At 41.6% G+C, this 23498-nt stretch overlaps 1 protein-coding gene across 1 annotated transcript; it reads left to right on the plus strand.

Annotated features, from left to right (window-relative positions):
* Positions 1-1103: 1103 nt before the first annotated feature.
* Positions 1104-21464, plus strand: ccz1 (CCZ1 homolog, vacuolar protein trafficking and biogenesis associated). The gene is made up of 17 exons (XM_079492440.1): positions 1104-1279; positions 4985-5060; positions 5164-5260; positions 5418-5515; positions 5886-5979; positions 6074-6154; positions 8681-8728; positions 9071-9154; positions 9992-10167; positions 11287-11368; positions 11983-12044; positions 14254-14365; positions 15235-15268; positions 15608-15725; positions 19479-19637; positions 20262-20389; positions 20865-21464. Exons 2-17 carry the CDS (start codon positions 5047-5049, stop codon positions 20918-20920), a joined length of 1443 nt encoding a protein of 480 aa, XP_079348566.1. The 5' UTR covers positions 1104-1279; positions 4985-5046; the 3' UTR covers positions 20921-21464.
* Positions 21465-23498: the final 2034 nt, after the last annotated feature.

Here is a 23498-nt window from a genome sequence, read left to right on the forward strand (position 1 = left end):
GCAGTGGCTTTGGGCAATGTGCTACACATGGAGGGATTCTGTATGCAACCAACAAAAAAGATCACATCTTCCTGAAAATATGGCGGCCTCTGTTGGTTACGTGGTCTCCTGTGGCGGAGCCTATGCTCAGGTTGGCCCCTCAAGTGCTTGAGAACAGTATATGGGTTAAGCATACAGGTATGTGTATAAATAGTTGGACCAACAAGGGTATCCCATAGATGCATATCACTAGCCTATATTATATGCTGTCATCTCCTCTGATACATATTCAATCAATCAATCAATCAATCAATCAATCAATCAATCAATCAATCTTTGTGGGAATTAAATTAGTTTAATACGCATCAATCAAATATTGTTGATTAAAAAAAATACATTCAAATACATGTATAATACATAATTGGAAACTCAATGCTCTACTATCTACTTTACTCTATTGTACTAACACTATGACTATACTATATACTTTTTCCAAATAAAACCAAGAACCTACATTTATGTTTAATATAATAAAGAGTAAAGACTAAGTGTTAGAGAAATAGAACATTGAGAAACTGATTTTGATTATCATCTATCATTTGAGACAACAGACAACCAGCAATCAGTTTAGTAGAATAGACTTCTCTGCCTTCCTAGGCCTTACCATGCAAAGTTGAATTACTAGTTTAGCCCCAAATCATACTTAGCCAGACTCTTTATCCATATAACCAAATGTCTGTCTCACACACACTGACTATTCACTAATGTTGTAGGCAGTGGTGGAAAAAGTACTCACATTTTGAGCTTGAGTAAAAGTATCAATAGTGCAATATAGAAATACTCTCTTACAAGTAAAAGTAGAATGTACTACTGTTTATACCTGTATAATATCTCATTTCAAATGTACCGTATATATCTTTTATACAAGCTCACAATGCATCGCATAGCGACACATTGTGAGCTTGTAGATCGGCTATTTTCAATATAGGGCTGAAGTAATAATAATTCAAATCTACAAAATAACAGTATATAATACAGTACTTAAGTAAATGTACTTTCCACCACTGGTTGTATAGGCTTCTGAGTGAGTCCAGGGGGACGATTTTATAGTGGAACCTTATGTTGGATGAAATTAAACCCACCCGGGCAGTTGTGCGTGTGACACTTATAGCTGTCAGAAGCTGTACCAGGAAGTAAGCGGCTTCTCTTCCTAAATCTAATTTACTCAACTTTCACAGTTATCTTCGCAGAAACTACGACCCCGAACATTCTGAATGTTTCCAAATGTATGCACCGTAAGGTGAGTGTTACAGTTTTGTTGTCATTTTAAAAAAAGTGTGTTTCAGCGAGCTGTACTCAATGGAAACATAGCTGCTGGTGTCATAGCTAACTTGAATAGCTACACACAAATTGAGCACCTAACGTTGGCTAATTGCTACATGTTGTTGTACTCACTCACTGCTTTGCTAACCGACCACAATAGATGTCTTTGTCGTCATAATTGCAAGAGTCAAGTATGGAAAAACAAAAGATGAACTATGCCAAGTTTGCGACCCCGTTCTAATCTAGGCCTGGCGTTGCTGTAGGCAGGCTTGGGGTTTCGCTTGTAAGAAACACTTATCGTTGTAGTGATCTGCTGCCCCTTGGGAATCACCAGGAGGCACGACATCAATTTACACAGCTATGCTAGCTGTGATGATACACAACGTTATGTGACTGTGTCTTCTGATGACACAAAGCCATTCAACTGTATTTTATGTTAAAGGCACATGGATGGCTCAGCTGACCCCGGACAAAATCCAAGTACTGGTTATTATTGGTGCTAAGGCCCAGAGAGAAACTGTCTACAATCTTTGGCATTAAATTAACACCAAGTCACCAAGCAAAAAACGTATGCGTTATACTATACTGCGTTATATATTATGATTTGAACTTTGAGTCTCACTCCCATCAGGAACTTCACCAAGACTGCATAGACCAGGGGTGCCCACACTTTTTAGACCTGAGAGCTACTTTCAGTTTCAAAATGACTGGCTCAACCAGTAGGTGAATCAATATAAGGTTTAACCCCCAAAAAACTGATACAAAAGGTTTTTCAATGGATTCTGGTAGTATTGGGCATGCTAAATAACATACTAAAAGTCTACCAAAATCTACTCCCCAGAAAGCCGTCATTTTTAAGATTGCGTCCCAGACGGAGTTTAAAATGGCCATATCTCAAATGGGAAAACATTTGCAATGTATTTTTCAACTTATTTTAGTATCTCTGGACATGCTTAAGAACATACTACACATTTAGGAAAATATACCTTCGGGAAAGGCGTCATTTCCAAGATGCCGTTAAAAATGGCAGGCTTATAAAGCTTATAAACAGCTATAATACTGTATTTAATTGAAAAGAAATGATACAAAAGATTTTTCACTTGATTCTTGTACCTGTCTGGGACACAATCTTGAAAATGACGGCTTTCTGGAGAGTAGATTTTGGTAGACTTTTAGTATGTTATTTAGCATGCCCAATACTACCAGAATACATTGAAAAACCTTTTGTATCAATTTATTTTGGGGTTAAGGGATATTTCTTCCTAAATTGACTCACCTACAGATCTACCCACCAAAAAAAGCATTATCCCATAATAGACAAATGCACTAGGAATGGGAAATAGAGGGGGGGAATGGAATTGGTAGGGTTTTTTTGTACATACATTTGAAATACTGATGATGGTGCAAAACACTCAGACACTCAGATCACACAGCCTGTGTGATCTACTGGTAGATCACGATCTACCTTTTGGGTAGCCGCAATTTGCATTTGATTTTTTTTATAATGGGATGAATCTAGAGTTGCAATACCCTCCATTGACTCCAAATTGCGTTTGCGATCTGCTTGTATTAAACAACGTTAAACTCACCAACATTGCAGCTCTAGGCCAAGCTTGAATTATCCTCTTTCAATCTGCCGAGCTTTTGTTTCATAAAAATCCACCGTAGACATGTTATGAGATACTTTCTGTCAAGAAATTCTGTGCAAGTGATTCTTTTTCTAAGTGCTGGAGTTTGGAAGCACTCGTCGTAAGTCACTGAACGGCCCTGTGTACCACCTGTTTCGAATTTGCACATAATGCAGGAGGCAGCAGCGTGACCCGTTAATAAAAACGAGTGCTTCCAAACTGCAACACTTAGAAAAAGAATCACATGCATAGAATTTCTTGACAGAAAGTAGCTCATAACATGTCTACGGTGGATTTTTATGAAACAAAAGCTCGGCAGATTGAAAGAGGATAATTCGGGGGCACGGTGGCACAGTTGGTAGTGCTGTCGCCTCACAGCTAGAAGGTCCTGGGTTCGATTCCCGCTCGGGACGCTGTGGGTGCTGGCGGCGTGTTTCCTCCTCCGCGTCATCAGTGCCCATACCCGAGGCGGGGTTGGCAAAAGGGCCCTTCTGTGTGGAGTTTGCATGTTCTCCCCATGTCCCTTGGGTAGGTACCCTCACAAAAAACATGCAGTAATCCTGGTCTCTAAACTGCCTCCCCCTGGCCAGCCGGGGTGCCTGATGGAGGGGAAAGGAACTGGTTGGAATAACGTGTTCCTTCCATGCGCTACGTCCAACCAGGGAAACTCCCCCCTGTCAGGTGTAAAGGAGCAACTTGGACACTCAGGCATGAAGGAAGCATGAGTTCAAGTCCGTTGCTCTCCCCATGTCCCCCATATATGGGGACTAGGTTGGCAGAGGGTGTGTAGAGCCCAAGATCACATTAGATAATTGACACAGGGGTGAAAAATGGGTTACAAAATCATGGGGTAAAAATTGATAAAAAGAAATAGAGGATAATTCAAGCTTGGCCTAGAGCTGCAATGATGGTGAGACAGTTTAACGTCGTTTAATACAAGCAGATCGCAAATGCAAATTGGATGAGTGGGGAGTCAATGGAGGGTATTGCAACTCTAGATTCATCCCATTATAAAACAATCTAGAGTTGCAAATTGCGGCTACCTTTTGGTCACCCCTAGCATAGACTGTTTCTCTCAAGCCAACACTGAGCGAATGACAATGCACGCTTTCATCACATGTAGGGCCGGACTACCGTACTGCGCTTACCGGTATGTCTAGTCTCCCCCAAAACACATGTTAGTTAAACATAATATGAAATTCAGTTCCTGTAGTTCTGACCCAAGTCCCAAACCAGAAGGAGAGCTCATATCACACCAATCTTAAAATCAACCCATGGCTGCAGTGTCTGTTAAATGTTTCATTGATTTTAAGTTCATTTTTTGTATCTACTACACTTTTTAAGAAATGAGCCAGATATGGAATGTCAAAACAGGTCAGCACCATATATGGAGATCTAAGGATGTCAGTGGGGGCAGTGTATTGAATGTACAGGGTTTGATGAGGGCCCAGGTAGGGCCGGGCCTTAACTTTCGGGCCAGTTGAGAACTGTAGTTCTGGCCAGACGACTGCGCCGATCGTCGTACTGCTGGGGCAGATCGGTGTGCACGCCTGGTGAGTCAGACTGCTGGGCGAGTGCGGTCGCTTTGGCATGGGATGAACTTTGATCAATAAATCACAATGACCTGGGCACCATATATGGGGGCTGATGTCATGATGACCTGGGCACCTGGTTGGCTTGCCTGGGTTGACCAGGGTGCTGATGTCACGTGATGTCACGATGAGCTGGGGGCTTGCCTGGGGTGAGTGACGGGCATTGTGAGTGTCAAGACAGAGTGACGGGAATTGTGAGTTAGGTGTCAAAAACGCAAGGTTTCATAATTGATCGATTATTTTATTAAATTATTCATTATAGATTTTATAATTGACTAAATTAAGTAAATGTTGCACCCCTACTTGATACCTGTCTAATAGTCATTTGGCACCCAATATTGGTTGAAATTCCCAACTTTATTCTCTTGACTTGTATCTATAGAATTTAGATGTGAACAAGAAGTTGGTCATTATCACCTTTAGATTTGCCACAGTATGAGATCTATTTATCTTTTTCTGCAGGTACACGGCATGCTAACCACGCTCTCCTTGGAACAGAGGAAGTCCAGACATAAGTCACACTAATGCTGATGATCAGGTATCAGATCAAGTCAAATGAAAGCATGAAGGTTTTAAGATTACTATAAGTATGAACAGTTTGTTCATTAAGTTGTCTTCTCCCCTCTGTCTGTCTGTTGCAGTCCGAGAATGGCCTCAGGAATGCAAGAGAAACAGTACACTCCATCTCTGCTTAATTTCTTTGTTTACAACCCTTCATTCGGGCCACGGGAAGGAGAGGTGAGTCCTGCTTCTGTTTGTTGTAACACGTCATGTCACCACTGTATGCTTGATCCGTCTCCATGGCATTCTTAATCAAAGTCAGTATTTGCTAAAGGGTTATTTTGATACTGTCCCTTGAGCACTCCTATGATGGACAGTGTCTTGTTTTTTTTAGGAGGAGAAGAAAATCCTGTTCTACTACCCCAGTGAGGTGGAGAAAAATGAGAAGATCCGGAATGTGGGTCTCTGTGAAGCCATTGTACAGTTTACCAGGTAGAGATAGCTCTGTTCTTGAATCTGAAGAGTGTAAAATCACTGCTGTACTTCTCTCAGTGACTGACTACTTCATTCCAATAACCATTTTTCATTGATGTTCCATGTATTTTGTGAGATATGCTATACATAAGAAGTTCATGTATATTAGAGACATGTTTTATTTGGAAAGAGTTTTTCTGCAATCCTATATTAAAAGGGACAAGGACTGACGGATACAGATATCACCATGGCAATGGCATATCGGATCCGCCGATGTCTGATCGGTGTAAGGGGCATGTAGCGTCCTGAACTCTAGATGTGAGGGCTGCATAGTGGCCTGAACCTCTAGTACTAATAAAACGGTTTTCTATTTTTTTTTGTGTTTCAGGACATTTTGTCCGACAAAACCAGCTAAGTCTCTACATACACAGAAGAACCGGCAATTCTTCTTCGAGCCAGAGGACAGTTTCTGGGTAGTCATGGTACAAAATAAAACTCTCACTGTCTTTACTTGCAATGCATAAGGTGTTTGTATTCTAGACATAATAATGGTTCTGTTTTTAATTGCATTTGCAGGTTGTGCGAAACCCAATGGTAGAGAAACCAAACAAAGATGGGAAACCTCCTACAGTAGAATATCAAGAAGAAGAGATTCTTGTAGGTCTTTTCAAGTAACTTTTGTTTTAGTAAGAGAAATCTATGAAAATCTGGGAACTAAATCGTTACCAAGAAATGTCTTCACCAATGTGTTTCTAAAGGTGTCTAATAACATGTAGTAAAAGTTTGAAATTCAACTCCCGTGGGAAAATTGAGTTATTAGCATAATATGTGACCATACCCATAACATCCTATATAAGGCAAAAAAGTCCAAATTTCATCATTCTTTAAGTAGCATGTGACATATGAAACTAGGGTGATTTCATGATTCTGAATCCATTCCAAGCATTAGTTTTGCACAAAAAACACTCCTTGGGAGGAAAACGGCCACACAAACGTGATGAGGTCAGCACATTTGGTCAACTGGATATGGCCTAATTTAGCCCAAGGAGTGTTTTTTGTGCAAAACTAATGCTTGGAATGGATTCAGAATCATGAAATCACCCTAGTTTCATATGTCACATGCTACTTAAAGAATGATGAAATTTGGACTTTTTTGCCTTATATGTTATGGGTATGGTCACATATTATGCTAATAACTCAATTTTCCCACGGGAGTTGAATTTCAAACTTTTAGTACATGTTATTAGACACCTTTAGAAACACATTGGTGAAGAAATTTCTTGGTAACGATTTAGTTCCCAGATTGGTCAAATACCTGATAAAATGCCCTTACTATTACTACGACACACAGCAGCTTTAAGGAAACAGTCTGTCTAACGCAAGGGGTCTTCAACAGGGGGTCGGTCCTTAGTTACTTACAGAAGTATTGACAGTTTTCATGTTGCTGTTCAGACTTGAACTTGAGGATAGGCCAGAGATTAGATTTGGGCTATACCAGTGTAAACATACAACGTCAAACTGGTGTTTTTCCTCAACCAGCACAACAGACCAATCAGAAACCACGGTTCCATTTCAACCTTCATATGTCCCGCCTATCAGTGGAGAATAGGAGACTGTCCAGACTGAGTAGTGCAGTGACATTTTCAGATCAGGCTGGAACCCAGGCTAGTAAACATAGGCCATGCACATGTCACAGGAACCAGTTCTTTGGCCTATCCCTACAGTTCCACTGAAGTAGGGAAGGTTAATTCCATGTTAATCGTGTGAAACGTAGTTCCACTGAAGTAGGGAAGGTTCATTCCATGTTAATCGTGTGAAACGTAGTTCCACTGAAGTAGGGAAGGTTCATTCCATGTTAATCGTGTGAAACGTAGTTCCACTGAAGTAGGGAAGGTTCATTCCATGTTAATCGTGTGAAACGTAGTTCCACTGAAGTAGGGAAGGTTCATTCCATGTTAATCGTGTGAAACGTAGTTCCACTGAAGTAGGGAAGGTTCATTCCATGTTAATCGTGTGAAACGTAGTTCCACTGAAGTAGGGAAGGTTCATTCCATGTTAATCGTGTGAAACGTAGTTCCACTGAAGTAGGGAAGGTTCATTCCATGTTAATCGTGTGAAACGTAGTTCCACTGAAGTAGGGAAGGTTCATTCCATGTAAATCGTGTGAAACGTAGTTCCACTGAAGTAGGGAAGGTTCATTCCATGTAAATCGTGTGAAACGTAGTTCCACTGAAGTAGGGAAGGTTCATTCCATGTAAATCGTGTGAAACGCACCCTGACCAAATCTCAACGTGTTCTGTGTCCTGATCCGTGGAAGGATAGCGTAGCGGTATATGACATGCACACCTCACAAGAGGAAGTATACAGTGATGTGCAAGGCACAGTGATGTGCAAGGCACAGAGGATGAAACTCGCTCTGTGCCGCTCCAAAATAAAATGGCTTCCAGTGGCCCATGGAATAATTCAAGCCCCCAGTAAGGCTATCCAACGTTGAAGATGCCACTACCTACTGGCGAAATGTGGAATTGCAGCACTTTAATGGAAGTGGACGGACGTTCATGACGTCACGTGCATAAGCCCGGACCTCAAAATTGGCCGTTCATTCTTTAAGTAGCATGTGACATATGAAACTAGGGTGATTTCATGATTGTGAATCCATTCCAAGCATTAGTTTTGCACAAAAAACACTCATTGGGAGGAAAACGGCCACACAAACGTGATGAGGTCAGCACATTTGGTCAACTGGATATGGCCTAATTTAGCCCAAGGAGTGTTTTTTGTGCAAAACTAATGCTTGGAATGGATTCAGAATCATGAAATCACCCTAGTTTCATATGTCACATGCTACTTAAAGAATGATGAAATTTGGACTTTTTTGCCTTATATAGGATGTTATGGGTATGGTCACATATTATGCTAATAACTCAATTTTCCCACGGGAGTTGAATTTCAAACTTTTAGTACATGTTATTAGACACCTTTAGAAACACATTGGTGAAGAAATTTCTTGGTAACGATTTAGTTCCCAGATCGGTCAAATACCTGATAAAATGCCCTTACTATTTGCTTATTTTTTGAGCTGTGCTAACTGCTCCAACTCAGGCTTTGTGTGTATGTTTTATTTGGAAAATGCTGTCCATACATGGCCTTACTGTAAGTTGCTGTACTCTCTTGCATCCACAGGACACAGTTTATGGTGCAGTTTTAAAGCAGTGCTACAGTATGTACAAGGTAAGCAGCACCAGATTGCTTTTAAATACTCTCACAGCAAGCCAGTTTTGCCTGGCTAACAGAGATGCTCTTCAGAAATGCAGACATTTACCAGAATTCTATACCTCATGGCAGGGCTTTTAGATACCATGCAACCATTGTATTGTTATAAATGCTCTGGAGGTATTCTAGGGCTTATCCATTGAACAAACACCAATGAACTACTGCGTGTACTCACAAATTCAATCATCACTTTTGCACTTACCTCCAAGCCACATTTTCTGATTGGCACTGACCCTTAGTGGCACAAGGGCTTTGTACTTTATATGCAAGACATTAACGTTGTTATTTTTAATGCTGTAGCTCTTCAATGGCACATTCAGCAGAACGATGGAGGCAGGCGGAGTGGAGATTCTCATCCAGAAGCTCGAGAAGTTCTTCTACAGGGTAAGAAGATGAAACACATCTATCCCTACACTGACTGATAAATATTTGCTCTTGCCAGGTAGAGGAATAGCATATGACTCATATGTCATATAACTACTTTATGTTGGTATGAAAGTCAATTATACCTGTTACTGCCTGGTACTAAATGTCTACTTCATGATGTACTGTAGCACTTTCATTTGATTGGCAGTCAGATACACATTAGCTCCTCTTTTTTTAATTCAGTGTAAACAGGCGTTGACACAGGACACTTTTGCGGGAAAGTACTCACATCATCCTGTGTTGGCAGACACGCTAGACTGCCGGCCGCCATAGCCTAATGATTCTTGATAAACACAGACATTCATTAGTCCTATTGGTGTGGTGCTAGCCACACGCCTCGATGTAAGGACACAGCTTTAGGCTCACCCGTTGAGATTATTAAAGAGTGTGAATCATTCATGTGTAATGAAGAGGACACCCTCTGTTGCCTCTTAAGCTTTCTTGGGCTTCCCTCTTCCAGAATGTAACTCAAAGATGCAGAAGACTGAAAAAAAAAAAAGTGAGAGCTGGTGGTGTACATGTCAGAGTTCGAATGTCAGAACCTCCCCTCTTGTCCTTGGGTGACTCAGGCATTTGTAGAGAGCATGGGCCCCCACCAGTTTTTTATTGCATTGAAAGCGAGCACTAGTAATGCGGGTAAATGAACCCCTCTCTCTTTTCCATCTCCTGTTTCTGAGTCTTCATGTGTGCGCTGGCTCATGCATGTGTGTGTGCGTGTGTGTGTGTGTGTGTGTGTGGTGCGGCCAATCTCCTGTTATTTCATGCATGTGCTTGTATGTATGTGTCTGTGACCAGTATCTTCAGACGCTGCACCTACAGTCATGTGACCTGCTGGACGTGTTTGGTGGAATCAGCTTTTTCCCACTGGACAAGATGACATACCTGAAGATCCAGTCCTTTGTGAACAGAGTGGAGGAGAGCCTCAGCCTGGTCAAATACACAGCCTTCCTCTACAACGACCAACTCATCTGGTACATGCTATTTATGTGCACCCCCCCCCCCCCCCCCCCAACTGCCCAATCAGATTGTTTATTGTTGCTGTCGGGCTGAAACCTTCTGTAACGCTTTGTGTTTTTTGATAAATTAACGCCCTACTTGATCACTGAGAACCACACAAAAGCGCAGCCGGCATGCTTTGAGCTCGTGGATCTGCTACTTTTGAATTTGAATCATGAAAAGTAACAGTTTTGGACATGAGGTTTCCACCCGACAGAGACGTTGTACGAACGGTACATACAGTGTGTCATTTTTAGATCTCCTCCCCCACTCTCGTTAGTGTGCGGCTGCATTGTTGTCATTTCCAATCCCATTACCACAGGCTGGGTGGAACAGAGGCGGGCCCAAATAACCAGTAATCCTCTTTGTGGGATATTATATATGCATTTATTATTATTATTATTATTTTATCCCCAACAAGAATCGAACCCAAGGCCTACCGAGTCCGACTGCGCCACCGTGCCCCCTTATATGTATTCTGATATCTCTTTTGCCGTTTTAATTGCACTCAATTGCACTCAGTCAGCCGACCAGCTTGAATGGAGGGATTATGTGATCGCTAATGTATTGACCAGAGAGCAGCTTTCACTGCCTTAGCGTGACCCTTCATTATACTGTATATGAAAGCCTTTGTGGGATGCATACATTTGTTTGATTTCTTGATTTTAACTGCTATTTACTCACATTGCTATGCCTCATTTTCACCAGCTACAGTGGTCATTCTTAGCAGCACACTTTATATAACATGCCAGTCACCAAAAGGTTCAACAAATCATCAATCAATCAATACCCACCTTTATTAATCAAATTATCAAATCTAACACACATCAGCTGGTTCTCACTTGTCAATCTTCCTATCTAGCTTTCTATCACCCCCAGATATATGTGCATGTATCTTGTGCCTTTATGTTTCATATTATTAACAATAAACCAATTGTCTTGTATTCATTGTTGTGAATGTCTCGAGGCATTTAAAGTTGTGGTTAACCACTTTCAACCTGTTATCTCTCATTGGGCATGTCCTGGGTGAATGTTCACCGTATGGTACAACAAATGATATAGGGCTTAATTAGTGTCTGTCGTTGTGACTGCAGGAGCGGACTAGAACAGGACGATATGAGGATCCTGTACAAGTATCTGACCACCTCATTGTTTCCCAGGCACTCTGAACCAGAGGTGAGTAGAATTGAGGGCCGACGTAGAAAAACGTGTCGAATGGTTTAAAAAGAGATGGGATACGATACATGCGTGTATAGACTATAGATAGACAAATCCGCGGAGGGCTGCCCTGGGCGCAATCGTAGCTGCGGTGTCACATTACGTGCAGCTTGACACCGCAGCATTGATCGCATACAGCTAGCCTACAGGGCACCCCTCCGGTTTCGTCTAAAGAGGTGGAGGGAGGAATAAACTTAGGAAGGGACAGCACAGCAAGGTTGATTTTGAGTGAAAGACGAGCTGTTTGGATTAAGGCGAGAGAAGGTGATGGATTGGATGAGAGATAGAATGTTTTGAACATGAGATCCACTGCTCTATTCTGACCTCTAGAAATCCACTCCTCTGCAGGTGTTTCCTCTACTGTGTGATGTAACTAATGTGATTCTGTACATACCGAACTGCACTAGACCAGATTTAAGGGCCTGAAACGGTTTCAATAAACTCGAGATATAATACGGTAGCAATAGTGAGTGTATGATAAAATGATGAGTGAGTACTTCTCACATTCAATGTAATGAGGACTCTGTCGGTCTGTCTGTCTCTCCTTCCCCCCCCCCCTCTCCCCATCCCAGTTGGCTGGCAGGGACTCTCCACTCAGGCCTGAAGTGGCAGGGAATCTGTTGCACTATGGAAGGTAAGCCTTTTAACGCAGTCGTATTGTGGGACAAAGTATCCTATGTGATGTAAACCACATCAGTTGTTGTCATTGTAGCACACTGAGTGATGATCCACAGCTGTTTGTTGTTCTTGCTGAGTCTCCAAAACAATTTATTGAGATAATTTTGTAATTATAAAGAAAGCTTCTGCATTATAAAGAAAGCTTAACTTCACAAACGCACAAACAATAATGCGTTGCTGGGTTGTGCTGCTTGTGTTTAGTCTTTTTCATTGTATTGTTTACAACTTTTCACTGTTGATGCAGCTTTCTCTGCTGCTATTCTCTCTCTCTGGAAGAGGGGGCTAGAGCCTAATTTATACTACGCTGCTGCCTGCCCGCACGATGGTTTTAAAACGGGGCTATAAAATTGTGTAATCCTGGATTTTATTCATATAATATAACCAGTAAGACGCCCTGAGGGTGAGAAGCGACCTTGTCACGTGCACTCATCCGCCTGGGTGACGGCAAGACTGCTGGGCGAGCGCTGGCGCTTTGGCATGGGGGAGGTCAGATCAACATATGGAATGAATTCTGTACTGGACATATATGGAGTGTGTCTTGAGTGTACAGGGTTTGATGACATTTGGAATGTCAGAACAGGAAGGACGGGTGGGAACGGACCTGTTCTGACATGTCGGCAACAGGTCAGCTCCATATTTGGAGATCTATGGGTTTGAGGTCGGATGTAGATTGCTGGCCGGCTCCATATATGCAGATCTAGGTGATGATCCGGTCTTCTCCATGTACAGTATGGTTATCCAGGGTTAGCTGAGGTCAGTGTTGTGATCTTCATATATGGAGATGGCCATATATGGTGGCGTGACGTGTCACGAGGCGTGATGTCATGGAGATTTACGAGTCATGATGTCACGAGATGTCACAAGGCCATGACCATATATGGAGAGGTGAGGTCCCGAGGCGTGACCATATATGGAGATGTGATTGAGGCGTGACTATATATATGGAGGTGTGGGTGACTGACAAACGGACGGACGGACGGGAAATGCAGGTTTTCATAGTAAATGCGTTCTACTATACTATATGAATAGTAATTAAACAATTCTACAATAACCAGCAGACCAAAATTCTACAATAACCAGAATTCTATGAGCTGGGTTGTTAGAGATGCAGAGCCTACTAACCTCCAGTAAAACAATAAATTGCTTTGAATTGTTTTGCATATATATGTTGGGAAATTAATTTGCACTTTTAAACACTTTACCCATTGTTCCCTAATGGACAAGAGCAAGAACATGTAGTACAGGTGTCATCAATGTTGTCGCTCTGGATTAAGAGCGTCTGCTAAATGCCTAAATTGTGCATTTCATCTATATGCAGCCTGCAAGCCAATTCAATTGTATTGAGATTTCGATGCCTACAGTGTATAAGCTCAAACAGAAATGTCATTTTTATACTAATCGTTAATCACAATTATTTGAAGTAAAATGTCCTGATTGTGACAGCCCTATGTCCAGGTTCATGCTATCCCATCACATTTGTACTCATGTGTTATCCGAGGTGGCCCATGACTAAAGGGAAATCGGAGCTCATATGGTGGTCAGAGGACACAAGTTGACTTCTGCTGACCTAGATCCTGTGCAGGGATCCTGCCTGCACAGCTGTAACAAGATAACAGAAGGCGGCAATTAGCATACACTGTAAAATCGGCAGTGTTGATTTATCCATTTACTCAGTTAAATTGCTGTGTGATGCAGCAAATTATTGGGAAGTGAATGCAGCAAGGATGGATTGATGTAAAAGTTGGATCCTGGTGGGACTCGAACCCAAGGATGCTATGGTCAACTGCAACTCATTGATTTCCATTCCCATTTACTGTACGTTTCAGTCATTAAGATGACTTATAAGATGCATCCATGAAATAAGGTTCACGTCCAAGTGCAAGGTCACATTACAAGCAAACAGTTGTACTGCAACTAAGTTTGAGGCTCAGACAGAGCTGTGTTGTCTGGGCTGGGCTGGGATGAGGAGAGATGTAATCTTTCATCTATTTCCATTTCAGTTCAATTGAGTTGGATGACATATTCAAGAACAGGTTGTGGAATGCGTGCGTGACTACCTTTCAGTCAATGTTTTAAATGTTTAATCTCATCTCTGCCAAGCATTTGCCTCATGTTTTTACCCCCCCTTTCTTTCTTTCTTTCTTTCTTTCTTTCTTTCTTTCCAGGTTTCTCACAGGACCGTCCAACCTCAAAGATCCCGAGGCCAAATTCAGATTTCCCAGAATATTTGTCAACACAGAGGACAACTATGAGGAACTGCATCTGATTGTTTATAAGGTGACACGTTTGCCTGACTAAGTCCCCAGTTGGTTTAATCTCTTGATTCATACAGGGGCTTTATTTTTAATGCTTTAAAACATGGAATAGGTAGTTGACCGGTTGTTATTAGGCTGAAGGCCCTCGCTGCTGTGTCTAATGGTATGGATTTTTTGGGAAGGGGATTATTAAATGGCAATGTTAAAGGAAAATTCCATGCTAGAAGGCTTTCTTACCTTATTTGTAGTTGTTACGTCCCCACCAAAGGGGTCCAGGGAAGGTGTTATTTTGTGCAAAAGTGCATTATTGGCTATTTCCCCTAATATAAGCCCTCAATGAATTGAATTGAATGGGGCATTGGGGTGTTGTGCTAATTGTTTTTGTATATATCCTCTCTTCATAATGTAAATATTATCCCAAGCGGCACACTTTACTACTTATTTCGATGGAAATAAGTGAATTAACACAAAAACCCAACCCCCATTGAGGGCTTGTATTAGGGGATATAATAGCATGTAGCCAAAAGACCCTTTGGAGGACCGGCAACCAACGTAGGTATGATTACTTCTAATGCGACTAGCGACGGGACCGTGATGGGCCGTGGAATTGGAAGCATTGATTTAGATCAAGGGTTATTCACGTTTTAAGATTTTCGATCCCATCCATTACAATGGAGGGGGACCACTTTGGATGACGTCCCAACCGGAAATTACATTGAATGTTGCCCAATAGACGCTCCCAGCCTGTAGAGCGGTGCATTCGGTTATGGAATGATTAATGTTCCGTCTTTTGGGCACCCATGACAGTTATAAGAAGTATTCGCATCTGTGTAGCCTGTATATATTTCCCCTGTCTGTACTCAAAACTGTGTTCAATCTGCTCTTTTTCAGGCAATGAGTGCAAGCGTTTGTTTTATGATCAGCGGTAAGTAATCACACTATTTGTCATATGTCACATTTTCATTGAGCTACCATTTGAGTGGAAATGAATGCCCGGTAACCAGTCAAATTATTATAGATTTAGGACATTGCCGTTTTACTCAGCCTTGTTCAGAATAGAGCACAGACGTCTGACATCAGTGCCGCTGTAGTGCGCTATCCCCCTGGTTCACAGTTATTTTAGTTATTTTACTACTTGATCAATACGAATATATGATTCTGGCCCACATGACCCATATGTTTTCCCTCCCACGTAATTCTTTCCTTCTTGCCCCACTTGTTACTCTTCCTTGCCTCTATATTCCCCCCCCCCCCCTCCCCCTAGCCTCGGTGGAGCTGACAAGGGAGTTCTGTGAGCAGCTAGATGGACTTGTGGGGCCCCAGCTCACCTTGCTGGCATCTGACATCTGCGAGCAGTTCAACATCAATCGCAGGATATCAGGGTAAATGGACAATCCACTGAATCTGAAATGTAATCCCACTTAAAAGTTTTATCACAAGTTCAGAGACATCAAAATGCTCGCGTTTCTGGTTTTATAGCACTGAAAACGCGTCGCTATGCAACATGTCAGTGTGATATGTTGTGGTTTATGTGTGTAGGAGGATGTGACCAAACAATGTCTCATGAGATTAAGGAAGAAGAGCCAGAGGATAGGATAGTTGGGAGTTCTGATTGTATTAAATATTTGTTATTGTATTAACTATAACGGTGCCTGGGGTGCCAGTGCCCATGGGAGCCTGGGCAGGGGCCCTGCCCAGAGCCCGGTCAGAGGACTTTTGTGGTGGTTCTGGACAACCGTTGTTGTGAACGACTGTTATGGAGTCTATGCAGATGTCAGAATGATGTCAGAAGTCGGTGGGACGAACCCGTATTTAGGCATGCCCAAATATGGAGTCTGGCCCGGGCAGAGGCCTTGTGATGTCAGATGTGGCCCGGGCAGAGGCCTTTTGTGGCGGTTCTGGACAACCGTGGGTCCGATCGACTCGAACCGGGCACTGCACTCCCTGTGGGGGTGTGGAACGCGGTTATTGTGCGGGTGAAATAGGCTCTCTCCCTCACTCCTCATCCTCAATGTCCCTCCCACCTGACAATCAATAGAACTCCCAGAGATCATTCATCAGCTTCAAGTTTAGATTTCCCATATTGTCTGCTCGGTTTGTTGTTTTATCACTTCCATTTCCACTAACCCCTGTGAGTTCTCTCTGCTGATCCCGAACTGAAAATGTATTTTCTGTGTACTAAAGAGCTGGAGAGACAGGGTCTGAATAACAAAAACTATAGGAGTGATTATTATCTTACTGTACACTGGCACAAATGCAGAAGTATTTGAAGATGGAGCATCCAACCATCAATTACTCACAGAGAAACCGAAGTGTTCCCAAACGGAAGACCTTAATTATAACAGGAGTAACCAAGCTCCTTCTTCTCGGTTGGCAACATGACAGGATTTAGGGCTGTAGCGTGCTGTCTTTGTAGAGCCCTGTGCGTGCAACGTGCTGTGTATAGAGCGTCGCAGTCCCGCCTCCTACCCTGGACCAGGAAATGAAACCCAATGCATTATTCTCATAGACATTTCTTAAAGTATTTATTTAAAGACGGTTACGCCGCGGACAAAGCCAACTCGAGTCGTGACAACTCATGACAACACAAACAATATTTTGGACCAAACAAATAATTAGAAAGAAGAAAAAAACGACAGGTTACAACACTCTTTTTGTTGTTTTTCTTCTTTGTAATTATTTGTTTGGTCCAAAATATTGTTTGTGTTGTCATGAGTTGTCACGACTCGAGTTGGCTTTGTCCGCGGCGTAACCGTCTTTAAATAAATACTTTAAGAAATGTCTATGAGAATAATGCATTGGGTTTCATTTCCTGGTCCAGGGTAGGAGGCGGGACTGCGACGCTCTATAGTGCACTTGCTTATTGCTCGGGCCCGGTTTGCGAGACTCATGCCCACTTTAAGTCATTTAACAGTTTGACTGCGGAATTAATTAATCGCAATGCCCCATTGACTGCCTACATTTCACTAACCTTTGAAGAACCACCACGCCGACATCATAGTTCCTTTTCACGGAAATCTGCTTTAAAATGGTGTAATCGCTTGTCGTAGTGTTGAAAAATAATCCAAAGTGGCGATCAACAACAACTGAACATACTGTACTGTTACACCTTAACACCTAATATCCACATAGCGCAGAGGGGAAACTAGTTTGATTGCTCCAGTTGCATCTCCCACTGACCCATTTACTTTGAAAGGCAATGACATGAATAATGTTGTAGTGTTCTGTGACACGTTTGTTAACACAAGCCTTGCATGTTAACATTAAGTACCTCGTTGAGGCCCTGGACATTGAGGGTTGACAAGTTGCGCACTGTGTGGTTAATTGCCCTCTATTGTTTTCTTAAGTACAGACAACAAGCTGCTGGAGCAAAAGGCTACAGACTAGTGGTAGGGAGAGATGGTGGCAAGACAGTGGCCTGAGAGAGTGATGCGTAATAAATGCTAATACATAAAACAAAATATCATCTTTGCAAAATCATCCCACGTTGGACTTCAGCACTAACCCCAAACTTGACTTAAGTAGCCTAATATATGGTAATGTAGTCTTTAAGTTAATCTAAATATTTAGAATATTCTTTCTTTTTTCTGGACAGTGTTTGGTCATTCATATTCCCCAGTACTTAATGCCAGTATCACTATCTTGTTATTGTTATTGTTTTATCACAAAGCACTTCTCTCGACAGTGATTATACCCAACAGACAGTGTCACTTGACAGCGCCATGCATTCAATCCCTTTTTGAATTGACCCACATAGGGCCGACGGCGTCAGACGAGACTCTTGTTACTCCATCGGATATTGTCACAGGCTCACTACTTGTGGGGTAACACAAGCGTTGTGGCCAGCCAGTGTTACTTGGGAGCCTGGCACGCTGCATGGTACTCCGCTACCCCTACAGATAGCTGGAGATAAGCGCTGATCAGTAACCTAAGACTCTGGACTCTCTGGCTTGGACAGTTTGACAAGCTTCTTTTTAGTCATCCGAGTGAAGAATAGAGTGAATAAGTAATGCTGGCCCAAAAGGTCCACTGCTGGAACCCAGCCCATCTCTTCTGATCAAGACTGCCGGAACTGTCGAGTAGACTCAGATAGGGTGATACACACACACACACGCACGCGCGCACACGCACACAAACACACACAGGCACTGTGCTACTGCATACACTTACAACACACAGTTTACTGATTAACACATTCATACATGTGTACTCGGTTTCTCTGCTACATGCATACACACTACACAGTCATACTCTTAAACACTAATCTGTGCCCGAACATAATGTTCATAATGTGCACCATCAGTTTATTGCACCATCAGATTAACTATGTTGAATCTGCAGCGGGACACATTGGGAAGGCAGAATATTTAACTTGTATTTGCCCAGTGTGAACTGGACAAATAATTTGGACAGCATGCACCGAGAGAGGAAGAGAAATGTATTTTGTGGAACAAATTTGAAAGATGACAGACACTATGTAGGTGATTCATTAATTTGTGTATTATTGTAGATTTTGTCACTTCTCATGCAGGTGTAGATTTTGTTTCAGAATTTGGTGCAGAACCGTGCCATCAGCTCATTTGTAGTTTGTAGTGTACTGTAGTGTCAGTCTGTGTAATGTGTTTGGACTGGAGCATCTTTTAACATGAAACATCACCCACTACACTTTTGTTTTCGTTTTTCTTTAATACCTGGGTGTTTGGAATGACAAAAGTAGCCTCAGGAAAGACAGATGTGTGTGCGTGCGTGCGACAATATAATCATGAGGCGGAGAGACCGAGAGATTAATCCTGAAAAGTAACTTAGTAACTTTAACTTTATGAACTTAAATATGAATACATTGGACATAACACATTTTAATACTAGTCGTTAAGCTACTAATATAGCCTGAAGTAATTAAAGCAGGTCATGTTTGGAATTTGAACGGCTGGAATCAATAATACTGTATATCAGTATTCCTATGGGCTGCATTAAGTGAAGGTGAGGGCCGCATGTATGCTTCAAATGTCAAGATGTTTTACTTTATTTAACACGTGTATATGTACAAAATATATGCTGTTGATATTTAATCTTCCTTCCTACTGTATTTCTGGTCTTTCTTGTTTATGTATTTTTTCATTTCTGTGTCCACCTAGGCCAGACAAAGAGCCCCAGTTCAAGTTCATCTACTTCAACCACATGAACTTGGCAGAGAAGAGCACCATTCACATGAGGAAAACGGCCAGTGTGTCGCTCACTTCTGTTCATCCTGACCTTATGAAGATCTTGGGAGACATTAATTGTGACTTTGCCAGGTGATTTGTTTAATTTACCTGTTGGATTCAAATACAGCAATTACAAGTACCTTTTTGTATAAAAGACAAAAGGTGCCAAGAGTGCATAATGTATTCACTTTTCATGTAAATCTTAGTAGTTTATAATGGCATAGGATATGATTCTATATTCTGTTTCACAAGACATGGTACTTGTACACAATACAACTGCATTTTGTGTTTTATTAATGCTTCCCCTTCACAAAGTAGTATTTAGTGGGTCTCAGATTGTCACACACATTTTCCTACGCAATGTTATTTTTATGTTTTCATACATAATGGTATAGTACACATGGCAGCTTTATTACTACCAATTGCCTTTTAGGCAATCATGAGACGGTAGTCGTGTGAAAATCACACTTTGTCTCTTTCTAGCGTGGGCAATGGCATTCCCATGGTGCAGCATTATTTATATGGAAGAGCTGTCTCAGGAAGATTAATGCCACAATGTAATGAGGTTGTGTAATAAATTGCCCATTTCTGAAAAGTAATCAGTTGCTAGTTAGTCTTCCTAACGGTGCTCAGTTTTGTACTGTATACTGCCATGGGTTGTGAACATTTAATTTAGACTGTCCACCTAACATTTTTTTTATCCCCAACCCCCAGAGTTGATGAAGATGAAGAAATTATTGTAAAAGCTATGACGGACTACTGGGTAGTTGGCAAGAAGTCAGACCAGAGAGAATTGTACGTCATCCTGAACCAGAAGAATGCCAATCTGATTGAAGTAAACGGTACGACTGATATGAACGACTCGCCTTTCTTTAGCTTTGTCCAGTGGTTTTCAGTGGCAGAGACCACATGTATTTTGTTCTGAGAAGGCTACCTTCAGCTGGGAACACAGGTCTAACATAAGGGTACAGTACAATAAGCACATTGGTTAAAATTGAATACATTATTTTTTAAAGCACATTAAAGAGAGAGATTACAGATTTTTGTAAGGTGAGATAAAAACAAAACAGCTTACAAATGCCCAACTGGACTGAATCACAGTAGACTACAGTATGGTTGGATATGGTGGCAAATAATTAATTACATTACAACATACAGACACTGTATGTATACTTTGTAGACAAATGGAAATGAACCCAGGTGACATCCATCTAGCAATGTTGACTTGCGTGCCCTGCCACCACAATAAATCTGTCCCAATACTTAATCTCCCATCTAACAATCGCTGCCCTTCTGTCCCTGTCCCCCCCCATACAGAGGAAGTTAAGAGGCTTTGTGCAACACAGTTCAACAATATATTCTTCTTGGACTGACAGCGATTCCAGAGATCTCTCAGGATGACAGAGACTCAGAAAGATAACTGGAAGAGCAGAGGAGGGAAGAGACACATGGACTGTTTTAACCACACTAAAAACTGTCATCATCAAAGGGTATTATGACAGCATCAGTGTAATGCAATAATTGCAATTGAAGCTTTTCACATTTTTTTTTAGATTTTTATTTAACCTATACAAATTGTAATTAAATTGAAATTTCTTTAGAATTCCACTGTACATGTACTTAATTTGATTTGTTGCCTTGTACATACATTGCTTGGTATTCGTTGGTTAACTGTTAATGATGGTGTCAAGTGATATCACTTGTCCATCACTTTCTTTTTTTTCTTTTTTTAATGGAGACCCTCGGTCATGGTCAGTCAAAATGGATTTCAAAACCTACACACAAATCTTCATGTTTTCTTAATGTTTGATTAATACGCTTGTATAGTTTTGAAATAAGATACCATCACGTCACAAAAGTATTGTGGTTTGTAAACAGCTGCCCAAACTTTAAATAAATTAAGAAATTCTAATTTTACTCTGATTATAACGAAAATGTATTTTTATGGCTGTTCTAAATCATTAAAGCCTCAGTGTGTGATACTGTGTGGCGTGTGCACCCACTAGCGATAAACAACGGCAACTGTGCCACAGAGGGAAGCATGGTTAATGGGAATGTGAGTGAGGGAGGTGCTCAACCTGGGAGGAGCTCAGGTCAGGGAGGGGACACTGAAGTCTTATGTCACTAACAATTTTGCATTGCGGAAATCTCCTCTGTGACCGATCTAGCTGATGTCAGTGTGTGGTCAGTGGTCACCTTTGCAGAGTAGGTAAACCAGTCCATCTTATTGACAAACTGACCAAACAACTGCGTCATATGCCGTGTGCGTAACTGTTGATTGGGCCCCCTCTCAGTTCATTACAGCTGAGAAAATGGCAGATCATGTTCTCTCTAGGTCAGCGGTGTCAAACTCATTTGTGGTTGTGGGCTGGATTGGGCAAAATGTGACTTCATGACATGTGGGTAGGACCAGTCGTGCACGCGTTTTCTCCCACAGTGTTTTTATTTTTCAATCTTCCCTCGTGTGTCCCTCTGCTATAACTACAAAATATTCCACCTTACAAATTATTTTTCTTATGCAGATTCCCATTTCCCAATCGATCATTACTTTTAGGAATCAGTCACACAGGGACTTGCCGGTCCAGAACACATGAAAACTCTGCAGTCATCAAAAAGCTTTCTGGTTTATAAATCTCAGTCATTGTGGAATTGGCCACACCTGCAGCAGCCAAACTGCACAGTTCACTTTATATGCATATAGAAACACCCTTGAATTCAACTTCTGCTTGTATATTGAAGATGCAAAGTAGTGGAATATCACTGATTTTGCAGAAGAGCTGGGCTGGCCAGAATGGAGATTGGAGAACCCCACAAAAACACATCGGCTTGTGTTCCAGTTTGGTAACACTTTACTTAAAGGTCGGGTATATAATGCATTATCACATGTATAATGCACTTATAACGCCGGGGCTCCACTGGACGCGTCAGCGTTGCGTCTCCGTCACTGTCAGGGAATGTTCCCTTTTTAATCAATGAAGGGTGGCTCCACTGCCTGCGTTGCGCTGCGTTCGGTGACTGCTTTAAAATTGCCCCGGTTCGTTTTTTGACGCGCGTCACACATGCCCGGTGGAGCCCCGCCGTAAGGCTTCTATCAGAATATAGAGCTATTTAACATTTTATATTAAAAAAGGAAAATCACTTTACTGCACCTTAATAGCCTACAGCACCTGATCAGTGAGGATCAAGAACATGGGGCAGGGTGGGGCAGGGACCTTATCATGGGTCCCCAGCCCAGACTATTAGTGGCCACCCATAACTCAATCTGGGAATCCATCGGCAAAAAAGAGGAAAAAACAGCACCCTCTGCTGCTTGTTTCTTGGAATCTGAAAGTATGTACAAAGCAAGATTCGCATATAACCTAGAAATGTATAGTACTTACTTTTCACATGAGTATTGACCTTTGGCAGATTTATCACCTTTCTTAAAGGGGAATTACACTCATTTTCAACATTTTACTATGTCATTAATATACCTTAGAGCTGTTGTTGTGTGGAAATAATAAAAAAGTCCCCCCATTCTGTGTTTACTAGAACTGCAGGTCTGAAAAAAATCATTAACATGGTGAATCACATCTTGATGTGAGTGGAATTCCCCTTTAAGGCAATCTTTTCTTAAAATGAAAAGATGGTCATTTGGAGAGCAAAGAGCATCAACAGATAGGAATTTAGGATTGAAATGGTTTAGTCCAGACTCCAGGGTAACACAACCCTTGAACCTGTATCAGCTAATATATGATGCACTTATATGTTTGTTTATTAATCAGATTACCAAAAAATATAATCATCCCATTTGAGGTCTTCCGGAACAGGGCCCTGAGAACACCATTTTCATGCCCATTTTATTTTACATTTTATATTCACATTTAGTTTACAAATGAGGAGCCAAATGTTTTACTAACATACATTTAACGCACAATATTTCTTCAGATGCAACAAATTGCACACCTTTGA

This window comes from Electrona antarctica (assembly GCF_951216825.1).
Source record: "Electrona antarctica genome assembly, chromosome: 22".
NCBI lineage: Eukaryota > Metazoa > Chordata > Actinopteri > Myctophiformes > Myctophidae > Electrona > Electrona antarctica.

Bases quoted from the DNA above. Each gene is read 5' to 3' on its own strand.
- ccz1 (XM_079492440.1), top strand. The intron at 5,261-5,417 runs GTGAGTCCTGCT...TGTTTTTTTTAG, and splicing joins TCGGGCCACGGGAAGGAGAG to GAGGAGAAGAAAATCCTGTT. The intron at 6,155-8,680 runs GTAGGTCTTTTC...TTGCATCCACAG, and splicing joins ATCAAGAAGAAGAGATTCTT to GACACAGTTTATGGTGCAGT.